General features: G+C 42.6%; 1 protein-coding gene across 3 annotated transcripts in view; it reads left to right on the top strand.

Moving 5' to 3' along the window:
* Positions 1 to 21407, top strand: part of PPFIA2 (PTPRF interacting protein alpha 2) — a 627181-nt gene that overhangs the window by 343991 nt on the left and 261783 nt on the right. For all 3 annotated transcript variants that reach the window (XM_065422644.1, XM_065422656.1, XM_065422651.1), the window contains one exon: positions 6279 to 6380. In XM_065422644.1, coding sequence (XP_065278716.1) covers positions 6279 to 6380 — 102 coding nt within the window. The remainder of the gene's footprint in view (positions 1 to 6278; positions 6381 to 21407) is intronic.

The following is a 21407-nucleotide window of genomic DNA, read 5'->3' as shown; positions in this document are numbered from 1 at the left end:
TGGGAAACATACTCACTGCTAAATACAAGGTGGAACAGATTGTTTAGCATAAGTAGTTAACACATATTTTGAGGGACCATTCCAGCTTTTGGGGAGGGGAGGGTTAATGGGTTACAGATTGTTGTAATAAGTCATACATGCAGTATGTCTTTTCAGTCCATGCTTTTTAGTGTCTACCAAATTTATGAATTTAAGCTTCCAGGCTTGTCTTTTGAAAGTGTTGTGCAGGTTTCCTTTGAGGATGAGGACTGATAGGTCAGATAAAATGATTTCTTTGTGAAAAGTGTTCACCCATAGGTGATGTGATGTTTTTGTCTTTTATCATTTTTCTGTGTATAACAGAGTTCTAGTCAGATTGCCATTGTCTGATAATATATCAAACCTACAATAAACTGCATAGACAAAAGTAGGCGCTGTGGCTAAAAATTTAAAAAGCACCATAGTCACTTAAGCGCTTAAATTCCACTTTCAAAAGTGACTTAGGAGCATAAGTCTCATAGTCCATCTATTGATAGAATATATAGTATATTATATATAAATACTATATAAAATATGCCAAAAGAGGTTAAACTTTTGAAATCAGAATAGAAAAACAATGTTCATGAAACATAGTTTATAAAAAACGTGTTCGAATAGTGTTTGAAATTAACTTCTTTGCGTTTCACCTCGTCTGAGTTACAAAGCTGAAGAATTCACGTGATGCCTTACAATATGGTTTCTGAAAGCTGTTTTTTCACCACAGAAATATTGGAAGGCCATAGAAATTACAGTGGGTGGAGTGTTTTGTTATTTTATTTTATTTTTGTTGTAAATCCCACTCATTCCTTTGTTCCTCTTTGCTTCAAAAAATAGCCTTTCCGATATAGCTACACAGCAGCAATAGTAGCAGCATAACTAGGGCCATTTATCATTGCATGAACTAATTAATTTAAAGAACAAAAGAGACTACAACATGATAATTCAATTAAACACAGAAAGTGTTAAAATAATACTACCTCTGAGGCATACGCCAACTACATCCAAGAACCCTTTTTATCTCTCTTGTACTGCACATAACGTATTGACTGCCTTGAGAAGAATCCTGTACATCTACATATTCAATCTGGTTACTGGGAATTACAATATTGCAATAAAACGAATGCACCAGTTAATGTGTACAGTATGTACATATCTGGCATTGGTAAAATAATTTTCTCAGTAGTATTTGATACTTGTTGTGAATGCTTCTAATTGAAGACAATGATGAAGGCCAGCAAAATGAAACTGATTTTACTTGCATTATTATTTGTCATTGATAGTATAATAGTGGTGAGAGGCTACAAGTGGGTTGGGGTCCCATTGTGCTAAGTTTTTCAGATATACAGTAAATGTCAGTCCCTGTCCAGGGAGTTTACAATATAAGGGCTTGTCTACAATGGCAGTTTACAGCACTGCAACTTTCTCGTTCAGGGGTGTGAACCTCCACCCACCCCACCCCCACGAGCATAGCAAGTTTCAGCGCCAGTGTAGACAGTGTACCAGCGCTGGGAGCCGTGCTCCCAGCGCTGGGAGCTACACCCCTCGTGGAGGTGGATTTTTTACAGTGCCGTGGCAGCACTTTAGCGTTGCCAGTGTAGACTAGCCCTAAAAGACAAGTTGTAACACATAGATGAAACAAACAAGTGAAGGTGGGATGAGGGAGAATGGGTAAGGAAAATAACAGGAAGTTTAGCAGAGCATAGCTGTGTGCACAATTCAAAGCCAATTAGAGGCAGTAATCACAATAATCACTTTTCTAGGGCAAAACTAGAATTTCCTTGGTTTTTTCATGTCTAGATTTTTTTCAACCGACATTGTTAGGTTTCCTTTTGAAGTTATAACATGGTTTTTGTGGCCTAGCAAAGAGCTTGAGAACTTGACTATGAAATGAAATGAAAGGAACAGAGAATTATTTCATAGAACATCATTAAAACAATTACTTTGATCAAATACGAGTTTCTAAACTGAAATTTGTTGAGAATGTCAAAGCTTTTCCTTTCCTTATCCACAGCAGCATAAATCCATGTTCAGGGTTAAAAACTTCAAACAAAGTTAAAGACTACCTTTATTTTAAATATTATCTAAAGCTTGGCTAAGAAGCATTTGAAGTATGGTCCAAGTGTGCTTTCTGATTTCTGGTAACTAAAATATGCCATAAATTACTTAAACATGTAATTAAAACGTAATGATCCACCCTGTGAGCGCTAGCTTGACTGATGGCATCTGCTGTATTAAGCCTTGAAGTCATTGTGGTTTGCATTAAAGCCACTCTCAGCAGTGCAGTGGGAGGCATCTGAGATATAAAACAGGCAAAGACCCTTCTGAGCCTGTTCACGGCCAATTTTTCACTTTAATTTTATTTGGTTTCAACTTAAAGTTGGAGGCAAATAAGCTAGACCAGAAGGATGTGTTTTCTCCCAATCTTCTGCTTCCTCTTTTGAGTAATTAAGTATGACTTCAGTTCAATTGTGGCACCTTCTGGGACATTTCAGTAAATGATGACTGTTGTTAAAATTTCACTTCAAAAAGCATGTTTTAAATTATTTTGTAATTTAAAAAATAAAATGTTCATTTTGATAATAGCAGTGCTGCTCTCCAGATAGTTTTTTGTGAGAGAATCACATGTTTCAGATGATGGAGGCATTTGACCCTTAGCCTTGTGCTTTACTGTGTACAAGAGATATGCAGTGTCTTTTCCATCAACTTCCAATATACCAGATAACACAACTACTTGATGCTGTGTGTAATGCCTTATGTAAAATAAATCATGTGGGTGAAATCCTGGCCCCACTGAAGTCAAAATGGCAAAAATTCCATTGACTTCAGTAGGGCCAGGAGTTTACTCATGGTTTCAAGAATTTAGAATAACAGACTAATGGTCAATCCCAGAGAGTTCAATGGGACTTTTGTCAGAATGCCAACTTGATAATATTCTTTTAGACTGTTACTCAGAAAATGGTATTATATGAAAGGCTTCTGTCATGGCGTACCCACATCCTGTCCCTCTTTGGGGGAAGATGAGGGATCAGAGTTGTGATACCACTGCGGTTGCAGTCTACCAGACGGTTCTTAGACTGACAGCAGTATGGCCCGTTGATCAGAGTCATTATGGCTGCCCTTGGGGTTCAGGACTGTATGGCCTAATGGCCAGAGTCAATATGGCAGCCTTTGGCATTCAGGGCTGTACAGCCCAACATCCAGTACAGGGGTCAGCACCAAAGGGGGAAGTGGCAGCAAGGGTAGGGGAACCTGGGCCCACCCAACTTCACGGGTCCCGGCCCAGAGCCCTGTCAGTGACGAGTGTGTTTGCCACCAGTCAGTGGGGATCCTACTGCAACATGCTGACCTTACGTGGGTGGGAGATACCACTCACTCTGCCTCCTTGTCCCCTTCCTACCGTGTCTTCTGAACCCGTAGTCCATATATCGTTGGGGTTTCCGGGTTCCCTGACGCGGTTAGTTCCCTGGAACTCTTGACTCCCAGGGCCGTCCTTAGGCATATGCAACATATGCAGCTGCTTAGGGCACCCAAACATTTGGGGCACCACCAGGACAGCAGGTAAGAGCGGGTTGGTTCCCGCACACCCAGTGCACGCTGCAGTCTCCTTAGGCAGGGGCCGTATTCACAGAGCCAAATGCGCCGGCGCGGCGCATTCTGCGTGAGCGGGTGTGGGGCTATCTGCAGGGAACTGTGAGTCTCCACCGCCGTGAGGCAGGCCGGGCAGCTCGGTATCCTTTGCTGCCTCCTCCCCCAGCCCCCTGGGCTGCGAGCCTGGACTGCCCCAGCGTCTGCTGTGTACAAAGCTCGGTGTGTGTCTGCAATGGGGGGGTGTCTTCTGGGGGTCCGTGGGGGTGGTGACTGTGCCCCAAGTCGGGCATAGGGGCACCAGTTTAATAATACTGCGAGGGCCCCATAAATCCTAAGGACAGCCCTGCTGACTCCCGCCAACGAATTGTAGGTAGCAGTTCTCCGGTCTGGTCCCTGGGATCTCTGGTTCCCGCAGTGAGGGGCTGTAGCGGCTCCTGGCCTGTAGCCTCCAGCAAGTGTGCTTCCTCCTCAGTGGCCAGCCCAGATTGAGCTGAGCTGCTCTCCTTTATACTAGCACAGCAGTTGGAGCATGCCCAGCACAGTCTGAGGGGTAGGACTTCCTCCACCCATAGTGTGGGATTAACTCTTTCTCGCCTAGTGCGGGGTATGCACACCCTGTCACAGCTTCACATATGATATAGTGTAAATTCAGTTTTACCTTCAGTCTTGAATTCAGTGGGAGTCCTTTATGACTAAAGACTGCAAGACTGGCCCCAAAATAATATTCTGCTGACATGCTGATTATTTAATTTGAACCGAAAATGTCAAATAGAAACATTAAAGCTTTTAGTATTACACAGCATACATAACATGTGACAATATGACTCTAATACATACATGGCTTTCTCCCAAGCTGTAAGCTACAGGTGCCATAACTAGAGGTGCATGAGTTGCATACTTCCATTTCATAGAGAGGGGCCTGTCATCAAGATGCTTTTGGTAGGGGTCTAGTCATTGAAATTCACTCCCTTTATTGGTCTAAGTCTGTTTATCTTCAGAGGAGGGATGTTGGGGGTGTTATAAGCTTGTATATGAGGGAGAGTGAACTTGAGTTTAGTGTGGGGGTGCTTGCATGGTGGTGGCCTGTGGTATACAGGAGGTCAGGCTAGGTGATCTAGGGGTCCCTTCTAGCCATAAACTCTAGGACTCTTATCACTTTTTATGTTTTAGTTCATAGGTGCTGGAACTAGGGGTGCAGCAGCACCCCCTGACTTGAAGTGGTTTCCATTATATGCAGGGTTTACAGTTTGGTTCAATGGCTCTCAGGGCCCCCACTATAAAAATTGTTCCAGCACCCCTGGTTTAGTTGGTAATTTCAGGTCTGAAGGTAAAAAGATACTGCCAGTTTCACTGATTGGCAAATGTAATTTTAAACATGTCTCAGTGTTCTGAATAGGTGCGTTTCATTAGCCATGTCCAGGGTTTCTGTCGAAAAAGTGTCTTTGTGGTATTTTTATTGTTTTTTTAAAAATCAGTTAAAACCTAAACAAATCAAAAACAGAATATTACCAACCTCACAGGAAAGTTATGTGCCTTAGGCCCTGATTTTGGAAAGCACTTAAGTGTACACTAAACTTCATTTCTTTTTATGTCCGCTTTTAATCACCTGCTTAACTTAAAGCACCTGCTAAAGACCTATTAATTCAATGGGACTTTAGCTGGTGCTTAAAGTTAAGTACATGCTTAAATGCTGTCCTGAATAGGATGCTTTCTTGAATTGGTACCTTAAAATGCTAATGTGGTAGAGCTTTTTGAGATCATTGGATGGACAGTGCTATAGAAACAGCTTATTGTTGTTATTGATTATGGTATTGCAATTAATTTGCTTCCCATTCTCTAATCAAAATAATTTGACATGTTCAGAAATAATTTGCTAGACTATAGGCCAGATCCTCAGCTATTTTAACTGGCCAAGCTCTGAAGCTGACTTTGACCTATAACTTTCTAGAATCCTTTAGTTACGCATAGTTATGAATTATGTACCAGTAACCACAAATACATATTATTATAGACGATAATACTTATCTATGCTGTTTTAACTTTATACTGCTGCCTTTCTGGACTTTTAAAAAATCCGTATATACTCGTTCATAAGCTGAATATTTTTGGTAAAAAAGTGATGCATCAAAGAGTGGGGGTTGGCTTATAAATGGGTCTACACCAAAATTTGATGATTTTAAACTCTATGGAATCATTGAATTGAATATCTAATACATTGTCGTTTTGTTTACCTGGAGCATCTGCAGGCATGGAGCCCCTCAGATCTCTGTTGCCATGGTTCGCCGTTCCCAGCCAATGGCAGCTGCGGGAAGTGACGCGCGACTTCCCGCAGCTCCCATTGGCTGGGAAAGGCAAACCGCGGACCCTGGGAGCTGAGGGGCTCTATGCGTATGAACGTTCCAGGTAAACAAAACGTCCAGGCCCGCTAGCCGAGACAGGAGCCAAAGTTGGCCAACCCCTGAAATATAGGGTCGGCTTATGAAAGGGTCATACAGTTTTTGCTATTTTTACTTAACCATCTTGGGGGGTCAGCTTATAAATGAACGGGCTAATGAACGAGCATATACGGTATTTAAATATTAAATCCAAAATGCTACAATGCAGATTAATTTTGGGAATACACTCCAACATGTACATTTAAAATAATCTTTATATTTATTTCTTTTTTGTAGGAATTCGCTGCACTGACAAAAGAGTTAAATGTGTGTAGGGAGCAACTGCTTGAAAAAGAAGAAGAGATTTCAGAACTCAAGGCCGAAAGAAACAACACAAGAGTAAGTATATAGTAGACTTTTTATGAGTGTATGCTTTTAGCACTAACTTTGTATGAAGCAGAAGGAATATAGCTGTGTGCCTACACCTGTTAATTTGCATTAATAATAATCATAATCCTGGCATAAGAATATCAAGTTTGTCAGAACTTGTTTATATTGTGTAAAGAGATAAGTTTACTACAATTCTTCTACAAGAAAGTGTGATATACACCGCTACCTCGATATAACGCCACGCGATATAACACGAATTCGGATATAACGCGGTAAAGCCGTGCTCCGGGGGGGGAGGGGGGCGGGGCTGTGCACTCCGGTGGATCAAAGCAAGTTCAATATAACGTGGTTTCACCTATAATGCGGTAAGATTTTTTGGCTCCCGAGGACAGCGTTATATCGAGGTAGAGGTGTATTTTATGTGAGGGAAACAAACCATTATAATTTTGACTATAATGTGCTTAATACACTTGAAGCCGATATTGTGGCCCCATGAAGTTGATAGAAATTTTGCTGTTGACTTCAGCAAGGCCAGGATTTCACAGTCCTGGAAAACTTGAGGGCCACATTCTCCCCATACTTACTTGAAGGCAGAATTTGACTGGTAGTGTACATTGGTGTGTATTGTAATCAGGTTTGAAAACATGTAAAGAAATCACCCTTTTAGATCTAAAATACTGTAGCTCTTGAAAGATGAGTGCCAATTTTAAATGGTAGCATATCTGTACTATGTAGATAGGTGCATATATATTTATATCCATTAAAAACGTGTGCTGATGCATATGATGGATTTGATGCTGTTCAGAAGTTTCTAATGGAAAGAATCACCCAAGAAAAGCTAATGGTCATTAATAGGCATTTGCTAAAGGATTGAGAAATGCCATCTTCAGGGCATAGCAGGTGCTAAATCCAGCTCTGACATTAACACCACTTTTTCAAACCATGAAACTTGCAGACAATCTGTTCCTCTGCAAGGTGAAGAACAAGAGATTTATTAGGGCAACCAATACCAGTGAATAAAGGTTATAGAATGTGATGACCTTGCTGGAGGGTATATTTGAAATCCTGGCAGCTAAAATTAATAAACTTACCAATGTGTTATGGGAATGGAGAAGGAGTTAGACATGGAAGATGAAGACCTAAGAGATTGGAAAAAAATACACTATATAGTAAATGCAGATAAACTAATGTACTCATCCAAACCAAGGCTATGGAAAGAAGAATGGAACAACTTGACAATCAAGTCAGAGACACAAGGTAGGTGAGGTAATATCTTTTATTGGACCAATGGAACTTTTCACCCATATTGTCTCTCTAATATCCTGGGACCAACACAACTACAACTACACTGCAAGTCAGAGACAGACATTCAAGAATTTTTGAGATACCTGCAACTGTGCAAACAAACAAACACAAGTCTGACCCTGATGAATCTCCATTAGCATTACAGTAACTTTAAATCTCATAAAGCTAAACATCAAAGTGCACTTTTTAGCACTATTGTGCATGTACTATAAGTGACTTTGTAAAAATGACATTTGTTACATATTTATTTCCTCTCCATAATCTCAGTACCATATTAATTGAATTTTCAGTTTATATTTATTTTTTTATGTCGGCGCTGCAAGGTCAACCTGGTATCTGCAAGAACAATCAGAGTTGAGAGTTCTTTGTTGAATAAATAATGTGTGTCACAAACTAGCCTGGTACCGTACTGTACAGTCACCATTCTTTTGCAAGTGGACCCATGTGCTTTCAAGGCCACTTGGCCCGGGTAGAATCTAGTCACTGTTTCTTGTTCTAGGAGTTCAGGGCAGGCTCATACCTCTTGTTTGACACCCTTCTTTGGGATGTGGAGTGCCACCACCTCGCTCCCCTGTGTCCTGAAATTAGTGTCTGAGACCTCCTGAGCCACTTCCCCTCTTCCCCCCATCGCGTATACATGCTCCCCTAGAGCTCTACCTAGGCTCTGGGCACTCTGCGCTTCTAGTTTAGTCCCTGCAGGGACAAAGAGGGAGGAAAGCAAAGAACACAGGCTTATCAAAGGAATTTCTTAACGACAGAATCTTTACTCTTAAAGCACTCAAGAGTTACAGATCTTCGAAAATAAAGCCAAAGTCCTGAGAAACACCCGTCCTTGGTCTGATCTCACCCCTTCTGTGACTCTGAGGTTTGTCAGTGTTTCAGGCTAGGCAGAGACCCTCCTGTTCTAACCTTTCTGCAAGACCTCCCTAAATGTGAGGATGGTCAGCCCTCCCACCCAGAGCAGCACTGCGCCCTTAAGTAAACTCTCTGTCTCTTAACCATGTGCTTCACTGGGATGCTACAGCCCCCTCCCGCAGTCATGCTTACCTCACCTGCATGCCTCTGCGTAGAAAAACCATTGTTCCATGTGCATGAGAGACAATCAAAGTTGCTGGCTCCAGATCAGTCTTGGTGGCTTCAATGAAGTGTCAAACACCTTTCCTGGACAGGGCACTGTCTGTAATTCAATACAATAAGCTACCCTCAGGCAAGTTTACAGATGTGTTCAGAATTTACTACAAAATAGAATTCATAATCTGATACAGACATGTTGTTCTCAGAATATGATGCTGCAAAAACAGCCTACTAAGCAAACAAAGGTATTCTAATAAACTAATAATATAGCAAGAACCAAGATATAGTGTGGCATTCAGAAGAGGAAACCTTCAAGCCAAAATAGGTGAAACCAATTGACTCTCCCCTTGTTTTAACCCAACCCCCTCACTACATTTGATACAGCCATGGGCAGGCTTACCTAGCCTCTCCAGATACTTTCGCTCTCAGAAGTCTTTATGCCCCCGTGACAGATATTGCAACCAATATCTGTGGTATCTTTACGGACCATATTGTATTAAGTGTATGAATGGTGGTATCTTTACAGACCATATTGTATTAAGTGTATGAATGGTGCCCCAGGGATTGTATGCAGTTCCAGGGCGGGGAGATTGCCACAGCTCCTCCAGGCATTGAGAACAGTGGGTGAAGGGGAGTGATTAAGATGAATTACTCAGGTTATAACCACTTCCAGAGAGGTGCCAACCCTTGGAGAGGCTTGCATATATTGGTTCAAACTGGATTTTCCAGAGACCAACAGACAAAGAAAGGGTTTTTGGTATAAAAAGGCTGTATTTAAACTGACTCAGGGTCTTCTTTCTGATCCAGCAAACAGGCAGGATCTTCTGACCAAGGGGGGCAACCCTTGCGGAAGGGTTGGAAAGACTTTGGCCTGCCAGGGCCCCATAAGACTGATGGGTGACTCCTGGTATGTTTAGTATGGTGTTTTATATCTGTATATTGTTTTTATTATGTTTTCTCTGTAGTGCTTTTACCTTAAGAATAAATGTGCTTACTGAAAAAGGGCTGTGTGATAACTTATAACTGCTGGCAATACACTGTTCACAGAGAAAGCAAAGCATGGGCTCTGGCCTTTAGTCATACTGACTTTCTGGGGATATCCCAGTATAGCCAGAGAGCTGTGCAGCCTTAAAATCCTGGACGGGAGGGGGAGAGGTGAGGGTCTCCACCAAGGGGAGTTAACATTTGGAAGCTAGAAACCTTGAGTGAGTGCTCTCAACGCACCATGGAGGAGGAATACAGGTGCAGTTATCCTGAAACTGTGACAATCCCCTCCTCTTTTGAAGAATAGAGCCTCTTAAAATGCCCTGATACTCTGATTTTCAGGAACAAGTTCTAGCCCAAATTCTTCACATGCTGCTGAGAGAAAAGGAAGGAGGAACTCCTGCCCGTACGCTCATTGGCATTCCAGTCTATGGAAACCTTAAACTTAGGCACAAAGAGAGCAGGGTCTCAGCTCCCTGCCTCAACCAGAGCCCCCTGGGAAAATGTCTATTCCTTCTCACAGTGTTTCTTAAATTCAACCCTGCAGTGGGTTTCTTCCCTGGAATGAGGTACTCACCTTTGGCCTTATCCAAGTGTTTTCTGTTTCTTACATTATCATAAGATACAGTAGAAATTAGGCCTGTCAATCACAGTTAACACCTGCGATTAACTGAAAGCAAAATTAATGCGTACATTTTTTAAATGTGTTAATTGCATACCTCGGGGGGGGAGGGAAGGGGGCAGGGAGGCATAGGTTGGGGGGGCTGACGCCTCAGCCTGCAGCTAGGTGGGTGGTGGGGCTGGAGCAGCCCAGTTCCGGAGGCGGCGCAGGGGGTGGGAGGGATGGGGGCTGGAAGAGCCCCAGCCAGCAGCTTCCCAGAAGATTGGGGGAGGCTGGAGCCCCATGCCCCAAACCCGAGAGGGGCTAAGCCCTGAGCCCCATGCTGGCCTGAAGCCCTGAAGGGGCTAAAGTCCCATTCCAGTCTGAAGCCTGGAGCCCCGTGCCCCAAGAGGCGCTGAAGCCTCATGCCATGCACCTGAGGGGGGCTGAAGCCCCGGGCCGGGTTGAATCCCGGAGCCCCTTACCCTGAGAGGCACTGAAGCTCCAAGCCCTGAGGGGTGCTGAAGCCCGGAGCAGGGCTGAATCTCAGAGCCCCCAGCCCTGACCCTATATTTGAAACTATAGAAAACCCCCAAAATATTTAAATAAACGGTATTTTAATATTGTTTAACAGTGCGATTAAAACTGCAATTAATTGTGATTAATTTTTTTAATCGCTTGACAGCCCTAGTAGAAATATTTTTCAGTTCAGAACATAGTTGGCAATTCTTTCAACATGTGAGGCAAAATAGAACAGAACTGAACCACCCGTACCTATATTGACTGGCTCTGCACTGATGACAGCAAGACAAATACGTTTTTGTCAGTAAAATCATTTAATGTGACTTTGAAAAAGTAGTAGAAGGATTAGAAATTTCTATAGTAATTTTTGTAGTCACTACTGAGCAGAGGCGCTGACTTTCTAATGTGCTCGACCCCTCCCATCTGCCCCCATTCCTCCCCGCCCCTGCCCTGCTCACGCTCTGCCACCACCCCTCCTCTTCCCACCCCATTCTGCCTCCTCCCACGAGTGCACCCCGCCCTCGCTCCTTCCTCTCCCCTCAGTGCCTACTGCATGCCGTGGAACAGCTGGCCCATGGCAGGCGGGAAGCACTGGGAGGGAAGGGGAGGCACTGATCAGTGGGGCCGTCAGCGGGCTGGAGGTACTGCGAGGGGAGGTGGAGAGCTGGCTGCTGGTGGGTGCTCAGCAACCACCATTTTTCCCCATGGGTGTTCTAGCCCCGGAGCACCCAAGGAGTAGGTGCCTATCCTACTATCTAATTTCAGTTTTGAAAGAATAACCATCCTTACAGTATATGGAAAGGTATTATAGGATCTCTTCTAGAGCTGGAACACAGAACAATGTGGTACATTAATTGTGATAATCTCAGATATCAGGAAATATCAAAGGAGGCCAAAACTAAAAATGAACATATGTTATGTTAAAATGAGGGCATTTTCTTTTCTGACCTGAGCCAGTTGATAATTCTTAGTTAAAGTATCTCTTCTTTTCCCAACAAAGTTGCAGTTTGTAATCAGAATGAATGTAAATGTGGTTGGGGGTGGGGATATAGTAAAGTATCTGCCTAAATTAACAGTTCAGCAAGCTACAGAAGCTCTGTAAACTTTTTCATATTGTTTCTGAAAACTCCTGAAGAATATATTGTAGTAAACTTGATAACATTTTTTATTTACGTAATGGCAATGGGTAGGCTCCTTGTTTAAATTAGAAATTAAAAGTGAAAATCCTGTTTGTCTCCTTCTATATTCTGTAAATATAACCGTTTGGAGGAGAAAAGCAGGACTCAGAAATCTGAGGTAATAGATTTAAGAGAGAAAACATATTTCATGTAAGTTCAGTGCTTGTGGAAGGTGCTTGCTGACAGCCCTGGAGAATGATGGTCCCTGTACACAGGACACTTGCAGAACAAGAAGTGACAGTGTAAGCTTTCTCGAACTGACCTGCTGATCTGGAGGACCAGCCAGAGCAAGAAGATAGCTCAGTCTCTTTGCCTGTTTAATCTTTTGAGACTGTCAACAAAGGTACCAATTACTGTGAAATGTGGTGTCTTTTCTGTGATTTAGATAGTTGTCGAGTCGACTGGGAAGCACATGACGTAGCACATCAAGCACATGTCATAGAAGCCACTAAACATCCATGGTAACACACTTCTGTCACTAGTGATCTAGCGGGATATTAGCTAGCAATCTAGAGGTGAAAGGCTATATATTCCTTTACAAATCCTCCCACCTATCTAGTTCCCCAGAACTCATAGATATTTAAGAGAAAACAATTTGAAATATCTCTGAAATATCGTTTTAGTAAATTGAAAATGCGTGCCCTTAAAAACATAAGGTACAAATTCTCTGCTGGTGTAAACTGGTGCTGCCAGTTGATTCAGTGAAGCTGCACCCCTTTACAGAACATTTGTTCTTTAACAGTGCTCACTTTCTTGGGATATTTTGTCCCCTTGGTGAAATCAACAATTTTATGGGCTGCATCCTATTTGCTTTCCACTTACCAATCGTCCCATTGTCTTAAGCAGGACCAATGGTATAGGTAAGATGTGTGGATGTGGCCCATAGAATCACGTGGAACTGTTTTCAAACAAGTGAGAGGAATAACTTCTCCATGTAAGAGCTCTAGAGTGGACTGGATGGAGAGAAAAAATCTACTTAGATTTCAGTGTACTCGCATGCTTGAGAATATTGTTGTACTGTGCCTAATCTATGCTTTATCAATGCCTGCATTATGTTTAAGCACTGTATAATACTCTGGTCTTAATTTTTTATGGAATTGCTATTCAGAATTTACAAATAATTAAAATATTAAAAATGGGTTATAAACTATGAAAAATGTGCTTTCCTATTGAAACACGTATTTCTCTTTGTCATATGTAAAAAGTACAAAATGTATATTATCTGAGTATATTTATAAAACATATATTTCATTATTTTACAATGAATAAGTTATCTCTACATTAAGCTACACAAATAGAATTGAAAGCTACTCTGAAATTCTAGTAATTAGCATGTTATAAATCGTGAAGCAGCTTATTTTGGGATAATTCTTGGTTTTGTTTTTATACAATGTGGATGAACAAAGCATTCCTTCCATCTCTCCAGAGGAAGGAGAAGGAAATTATGCATTGGTACAATTCATGGAGGCTTTAATTACTAATTAGTTAGAACAGGAGAAAAAAACTAAACAACAAAACAGGAACATTTGCTCTTTCATAACTGTGTAACCCAGCATCATATATGTTGTATCTTCCATACATTTATTGCATCATTTTAAAAGTACACTGAAAGCCAGATGCTCACTTAGTGTAAGTTTGAATAACTATATTTGATTTCAGTGGAAATAAACCATTCTACACACATTCTACACCAATTGAGGATCTGGCCCTAAGTATCTAGATCCAAAATTAGTGGTATAAAAACAAGCATCCTACAACAAAAGATTGAATAAAATGATTAGGTTTTTTTTTTAAACTTTAACTGACAGTGTAGTACATTTGGATTTAATCATTCTCTTGCATTGTGTTAGTGCAGGAATGCCAGAAAGTAAACCTGATTAGAAACTTACCCATTACTCCTTATGGTGCACTGACTCTCTGTGCAATACTAGATCTAATTTTAAGATCCTGATCTTCAAGATCCTCAGTAGACAGGACCCAGGCTGTGTCAGGGGCCATCTCTCTTTATGACCATGAACTACTTGACACCACCAGTCATCAGGAGCTGATGGAGTCAACAGCACTGAAATGGGAGGCTCTTAGGAACAGGAGATTGGACCAAATTGATGTTTGGCCTGGGTCTGGTAATCTCCCTTCCTCTAGATACTAGTAAAATCATGGATCTCACTATGTGCAGTGTAAGTTGTAAAACAACAGCTTTAATTTAATCAGTATCCCAGATACCTTAAATTTTCTTCCATAAATATAGAAGGACAAGAAGGAGGGAAAGTAAACAGGAAGGAGCAAATAAAATAATATGGAACTCTAGAAATGTAGGGCTGGAAGGGCCCTCAAGAGGTTATCTAGTCCAGCTCTCTGCACTGAGGCAGGACCAAGTATACCTAGACATCCCTGACAGGTGTTTGTCTAACCTGTTCTTAGAAACCTCTAGTGACAGGGATTCAACAGCCTCCCTTAGAAGCCTATTCCAGTGTTTAACTATCCTATAGTTAGAAAGTTTTTCCTAATATCTAACCTACATCTCCCTTGCTGCAAATTAAGCTGATTACTTCTTGTCCTATCTTCAGTGGTGTTGGAGAACAATTGATCACCATCCTCTTTATAACAGCACTTAACATATTTGAAGGTCCCCTCACCCACCCAGTCTTCTTTTTCTCAAGACTAAAAATGGCCACGTTTTTTTTAAGCGTTTCCTCATAGGTCAGATTTTCTAAATCTTTTATCATTTTCGTTGGCTTCTGCTGAACTCTTTACAATTTGTACAACTCTTTCTTAAACTGTGGCACCCAGAAATGGACACAGTACTCCAGCTGAGGCCTCGCCAATTCCAAGTACATTGGAACAATTACCTCCCAGGTCTTACATAACACTACTGTTAATACACCCCAGAATGATATTAGGTTTTTAGCAATCACATCACATTGTCAACTCATTCAATTTCTGATAGACTATAACTCCCAGGTCCTTTTCAGCAGTACTATTGCCTAGCCAATTATTCTCCAATTTGTATTTGTGCACTTGACTTTTCCTTCCTAAATGCAGAACTTTACACTTGTCTTTATTGAATTTTGTCCGGTTGATTTCAGACCAATTCTCTCATTTGTCAACAGGGCGAGCCTTAGGGAAAATGGCACCTTGGGCGAACTTGCATTTTGGTGCATATGGCCACCATGGGCTCCCCAGGTTCCCCTCCCTCCCTTTGCCCCAAAGGCCTCCCCCCCGCACCTCTAATCCCTGGACCCTCTTCACTCCTAACCCCTGCATTCTCCTCCTGCATCCAAGTGGGGAAACTGACCTGGATGCACAAAGCAGCTGGCATTACTGCTCACTCCCCCCCAGACTGCTGCTCCTCTGCCTCACACACCCCTAGGGGGCTGTGATGGAGGGAGCGAGGAGTAACATCAGAGCTCCCTGCATCCAGGTCACGTTCCCTGCCTGGGCTGCGTAAGGAGAGGGCACGAGAGCAGCAGCTCCTGATGCCCCACAGCACAGCACAGGTGGGGAAAGTGACTTGGATGCAGGGAGCCCTGGTGTGTGTGTTGGGGGGAACTGTGTGAGGGAGAGTGTGTGTAGGGTGACCAGATGTCCCGATTTTATAGGGACAGTCCTGATTTTTGGGTCTTTTTCTTATATAGGCTTCTATTACCCTCCAACCCGTGTCCCGATTTTTCACATTTGCTGTCTGGTCACCCTAAGTGTGTGTGGGTAAAAACAGCTAACAAAAGCCAAAGCTGACCAAAACACCAGCTGTGTGCTGCTCCCACTAAAAGGGAACCGTCACACTATCTCATGCTTCACATTTCTCATACGAACTATCAGGACTTGAATTAAATTTTTGTGTGAAATTGAGGCAAATTTAAAAACTGTTTAAAACATTTAAAAAATAAAAAATATGAAAAACTTTAATTCATCAATATCATTATTCATACCTGCTAGTCTTGCTAGCCCTTCCCCCCAGGCAGAGAGGCACAGAGACTAGGATCAGGACCAGCTGTGCCCCCCAAAGACCAGGCCAACCCTCTAAATCGAACCCGACCTGCATCCCTCCCCAGACAGAACTGGACCTGACCTGCATCCCTCCCCAGACAGAACTGGACCCGACCCACATGCCTCCCCAACCTGAACCCCCCAAACTGGACCAGACACACATCCCTCCCCAGACCAGGGGTGCTGGTTGGAGGATGGGACAGAAAGACCTGGGGGAGGTCCAGTCTCCCCCAAAGGTGCTGGTGGGGGGATGGGGCAGGGTACACTGGGTCTCCCGCAGGGGCGCTGGGAGGGGGGATAGGGCGATGGGACTCCAGTTGTTCCACAGGACCCAGGGCCAATGGGGCTTACCTGGAGCAAGGAGCGTCCACTGGTCAGGGTGTTGGTCCACTAGCTGCTGGTGCCGCCTCCTGCCCAGCATGGTCTGGGACCCCATGCTCCCCGGCCTCCTCATTTGAATAATGGTGGGGCTCGGGGGGGGAGGGGCAGGGAGATCTGCATGTGCAGCAGCATCCCACCAGTGCTGTCCCAGGCCCAGCAGAGGCCCGAGAGCCCAGGGAGGAGACAGGGGTTGCGCCATGGGGAAACCCAGCTGTCCATGGTGCATGGCAGCCAGAAACCCCTGGGTCTGCCACCGAGCCTCCCCCTACTCCTCCTCCCCTCCCCCCGCCGCTAGCTCCACCAAGTGGTACAAGCCTCTGGCGGGAGGAGGTGGGGCTGGAGCGGAACCGCAGCGGCTGAGGGCTCCTCTCCGCACCCATCACTTGCAGGAGCCCTCAGGCAGCCGGCTGGCCAAGAGGAGCAAGTGGGAGGGGAGCAGGGAGAAGACAGCCCTGGGTCTGGCCGAGAGGAGCAGGGGGTGAGGGACTGGGCCAGGTGGAGAGGAACCAGCGCCGTGTCCACTTGGCTGCAGCGTGCAGGTGGAGTGCTGGGCTGGGTCAGCGCACGGCATCTTTTTTGGCAGGTTGCCCTGGCTGCCCACCCCAAAGGTCGGCCCTGTTTGTCAAGGTCATTTTGAATTCTAATCCTGCCTTCCAAAGTGCTTGCAACCCTCCCACCATGATGTCATCTGCAAATTTTATAAGTATACTCTCCTCTTCATTATCCAAGTCATTAATAAATATTGAATAGTACCGGACCCAGGACTGACCCCTGAGAAACCCACTAGATACGTCATCCCAGTTTGACAGCAAACCATTGATAACTATTCTTTGGGTATGGTCTTTCAACCACTTGTGCACCCACCTTATAGTAATTTCATCTAGACTGCATTTCCATGGTTTGCATATGAGAATGTCATGTTGGACTGTGTCAAAAGGCTTATTAAAATCAAGATATATCACGTCTACAGCTTCCCCCCAGCCCCATCCAGGAGGCCAATAACCCTGTCAAAGAAGGAAATTAGATTGGTTTGGCATTATTTGTTTTTGATAAATCCATGTTGGCTATTCCTTATAACCCTATTATCCTCTAGGTGCTTACAGTTTGATTGTGCAATAATTTGTTCCAGTATCTTTCCAGGTATCCAATTTAGGCTGATTAGTCTATAAACCCCTTAGTCTTCTTTGTTTCCTTTTTTAAAGGTAGGTGTTATGTTTGCCCTCCTCCAGTCCTCTGGGTTCTAACGTGTCCTTCATGAGTTTTCAAAGGTAATCACTAATGGTTCAAAGATTGTTTCAGCTAGTTTGTTAAATACCCTAGGATGCATTTAATCAGACCCTGCTGACTTGAATACATATAACTTATCTAAATATTTCTTAAACTGATCTTCTCTGTTTTGGCTTGCATTCCTTTCCCCTTGTTGTTAATGTTAATTGTGTTAAGTATCTGGTCACAGTTACCTGACTGAAGCAAAATAGGCATTGAACACCTCAGCCTTCTTGATATTGTCTGTTAGTTGCTCTCCTTTCTCGCTAAGTAGAGGACCTACATTTCCCTTCATCTGTCTCTTGCTCCCAATGTATTTATTGCCTTTTATATCTCGCACTAAGTGTAACTAATGTTATGCCTTAGCCTTTTGGATATTGTCCCTATATGCTTGTGCTCATCTTATTTTGTTCTCATCTTAGCAATTTGTCCATGTTTCTACCTTTTTGTATGATTCTTTTTTGATTTTTCAGGTCATTAAAGAACTCTTGATGGAGCCATCTTGGCCTCTTACTATTTTTCCTATCTTTCCTTCACATCAGGATAGTTTGCTATTGCCCCTTAATATTAGGTCTTTGAGAAATGGCCAATTCTCCTGAATTCCATTTCCCCTTAGATTTTCTTCCCATGGGACCTTACTTACCAGTTCTCTGAGTTTGTTAAAGTCTACTTTGTTGAAGCCCATTGTCCTTATTCTGCTGATCTCACTCCTTTCCTATCACTTTCATCCAAACTGCCTTCAATCTTCAGATTCACAACCAATTCCTCTCTGTGTATCAGAAGCAAGTCTACAATGTCCATTTCCTTGGTTACTTCATCCACCTTCTGAAACAAAAAGTTGTCCCCAATACATTCCAAGAACTTACTGGATATTTTATTGTTTTGCCATATTGTTTTTCCAACAGATGTCTGGGTAGTTATAGTCTTCCATTATTACCAAGTCTTGTGTTTGGGATATTTCAGTTCTAAAAATGCCTCATCATCTTGATTTGGTGGTCTATGTACACCATTAACATGACATTATCCCTCTTTTCTCCCCCATATCTTCACCCAGAAACTCTCAACTATTCTGCCTCTCTACCTCGGAACAAATGTATATATTCTTGATGTAGAATGCAACAGTTGCTTCCTTTTCCCCTTTCCTGCCTTTCCTGAACAAGCTACCCCTCTATACCGCTATTCCAGTCATGAGATTTGTCCCATGAAGTGTCTGTGATGCCAATTAAGTAATAATTTAGCCTATGTACTAATATTTCCAGTTCTTCCTGTTTATTGCCCATGCTCCTTGCACATAGGTATAGACAGCTAATATGTTGAGCAGATTCCCCCACTGTCATCCCTCTTGTTGCTCTATGACCCTGTTGTAATTTTCCATGTCCTTCTCCCAAAATCTAGCCCTCTATTTAGGTCACCTTTTTTATGCCCACCGGTGGGTTTTTGTCACAAGCCACAAAGTGTGTATATAAGGGAGGAATGGAGAATGCAGTCTTTCAGGCCATGTATTTAATTATGTAATCTTCATTAACCCTCAAACACAAATGATGGATGCATTATAAACTTGTACATGTAGCACCAGATTAAGAAGGCAAGGGCCTCCGTGGGAAGGAGAAGAGGAGGGGGCTTTGGTGGCTCATCTTGTGTCTACCTGCCACTACTATGGCAGGTGGAGATGGTCTTTTGTCCCATATAATGAGATTGGAAGCACCTCTGTGACTGCTTGACATTGATTTTGTAGTGAGCTCAGCAGCCTCATTGCATGTGTAGCTCATGTGGCTTCACATGCTGCCCTCTTGCTGTTTTATGCCTCTTGTTTGCAAATCGCACTAATGTGCTCAGTATAATGGGATGTGTGAGATAGTGACATCATACTGCATAACACAGTACTATATTAAATTGAAACACAAGAGGAAAGAGACAGCAAATGGAGCAGTCCCAGACCTCAGAATCCCTTAATAACCACCCTTTGGCGGTGGTTCTTTCCCCCCCTGTTCTACTACCAAAAATAAGAGTCTGTGTTACATATCACAGACTGACAATAGATATTTAGGGGTCTGATGCCAAAATTATATTAATAAAATTAGGCCAGATGCTCTAGAGGTGATCCCAGCAATTACAGGCTGGTAAGCCTAATTTCAGTACCGGGAAAACTGGTTGAAACTATAGTAAAGGAAAGAATTATCAAATATATAGATGAACATGATTTGTGGGGGAAGAGTCAACATGGTTTTTGTAAAGGGAAATCATGCTTCGCCAATCTACTAGACTTCTTTGAGGGGGTCAACAAACATGTGGACCAGGGGGATCCAGTGGATTTTAGTGTACTTAGATTTTTCAGAAAGCCTTTGACAAGGTCCCTCACCAAAGGTTCTTAAGCAGAGTAAACTGTCATGGGATAAAGGAAGGTCCTCTCATGGATCAGAAACTGGTTAAAAGATAGGAAACAAAGAGTAGGAATAAATGGTGAGTTTTCAGAATTGGGAGAGATAAACACTGGTGTCCTCCAAGGTCTGTACTGGGATGGGACCAGTACAGTTCAGAATGTTCATAAATGATCTGGAAACGGGGTAAACAGTGAGGTGGCAAAACTTGCAGATGATACAAAACTACTCAAGATAGTTAAGTCCAAAGCAGACTGCGTAGAGTTACGAAGGGATCTCACAAAACTGGATGACTGGGCAACAAAATGGCAGATGAAATTCGATGTCGATATATGCAAAGTAATGCACATAATCCCAACTATATATACAAAATTATAGTTAGTATCAATTAGGAAAGGAATAGATAATAAAACAGAAAATATCATAATGCCACTATATAAATCCAAGGTACTCCCACATCTTGAATACTGCATGCTGATGTGGTTTCCCCATCTCAAAAAAGATATATTGGAATAGGTAAAGTACAGAAAAGGGCAAGAGAAATTATTAGGAGTTTGGAACAGCTTCCATATGAGGAGAGATTAATAAGAGTGGGAGGAGAAGCTCAGAGTTCCTGATTTAGAACTTATCTACATGACAGTTTTGTACCATTGGTCTGGAAGTATTTCTTCACACAACGCAAGTCAACCAGTGGAACTCTTTGCCAGAGGATGTTGTGAAGGCCAAGACTATAACAGAGTTAAAAAAAGAACTAGATAAAATCATAGAGGATAGGTCCATCAATGGCTATTATCCAGTATGAGCAAGGATGATGTCCCTAGCCTCTGTTTGCCAGAAGCTGGGAATGGGCAGCAGGGGATGGATCACTTGATGATTACCTGTTCTGTTCATTCCCTCTAGGGTACCTGGCATTGGCCACTGTTGGAAGACAGGATACTAGGCTAGATGGACCTTTGTTCTGACTCAGTATGGCTGTTCTTATTATAACTTATTTTTAAGATTAGGTTGTTACAAACTTGTTTGCACCCTTTCTGAATATTAAGATATAGCTACAAGTATGTTATAGCCAGGTGCTTGAGAATATAATATACTATATAAAATGTTCAGTCTGGTTAAGGAAATTGCATGAGGTTTCTGCTTTCTGTCGCCAAGGACAAGTAAATGTCAGGAAGATAAACCATCTTTAGCCATAATGCCATGTTTATTATCCCTAAGGGTGTTATACAAACTCAGATAAGCTGCATTTTAAACTTTACCTTGCTTTAACATTACACTATTTCCTTCTGTGCTATGTTTAAAATATATATTTGTTGTTGAAATTTGTGCTTTGGAATCAAAGTTAATTGCTATGGCAGACAGA

The sequence above is a fragment of the Emys orbicularis genome, chromosome 1 (assembly GCF_028017835.1).
Source record: "Emys orbicularis isolate rEmyOrb1 chromosome 1, rEmyOrb1.hap1, whole genome shotgun sequence".
In the NCBI taxonomy this organism is placed as follows: domain Eukaryota; kingdom Metazoa; phylum Chordata; order Testudines; family Emydidae; genus Emys; species Emys orbicularis.
The sequence above is the reverse complement of the archived record's forward strand: the minus strand, read 5'-3'. Positions and strand labels throughout refer to the sequence as shown.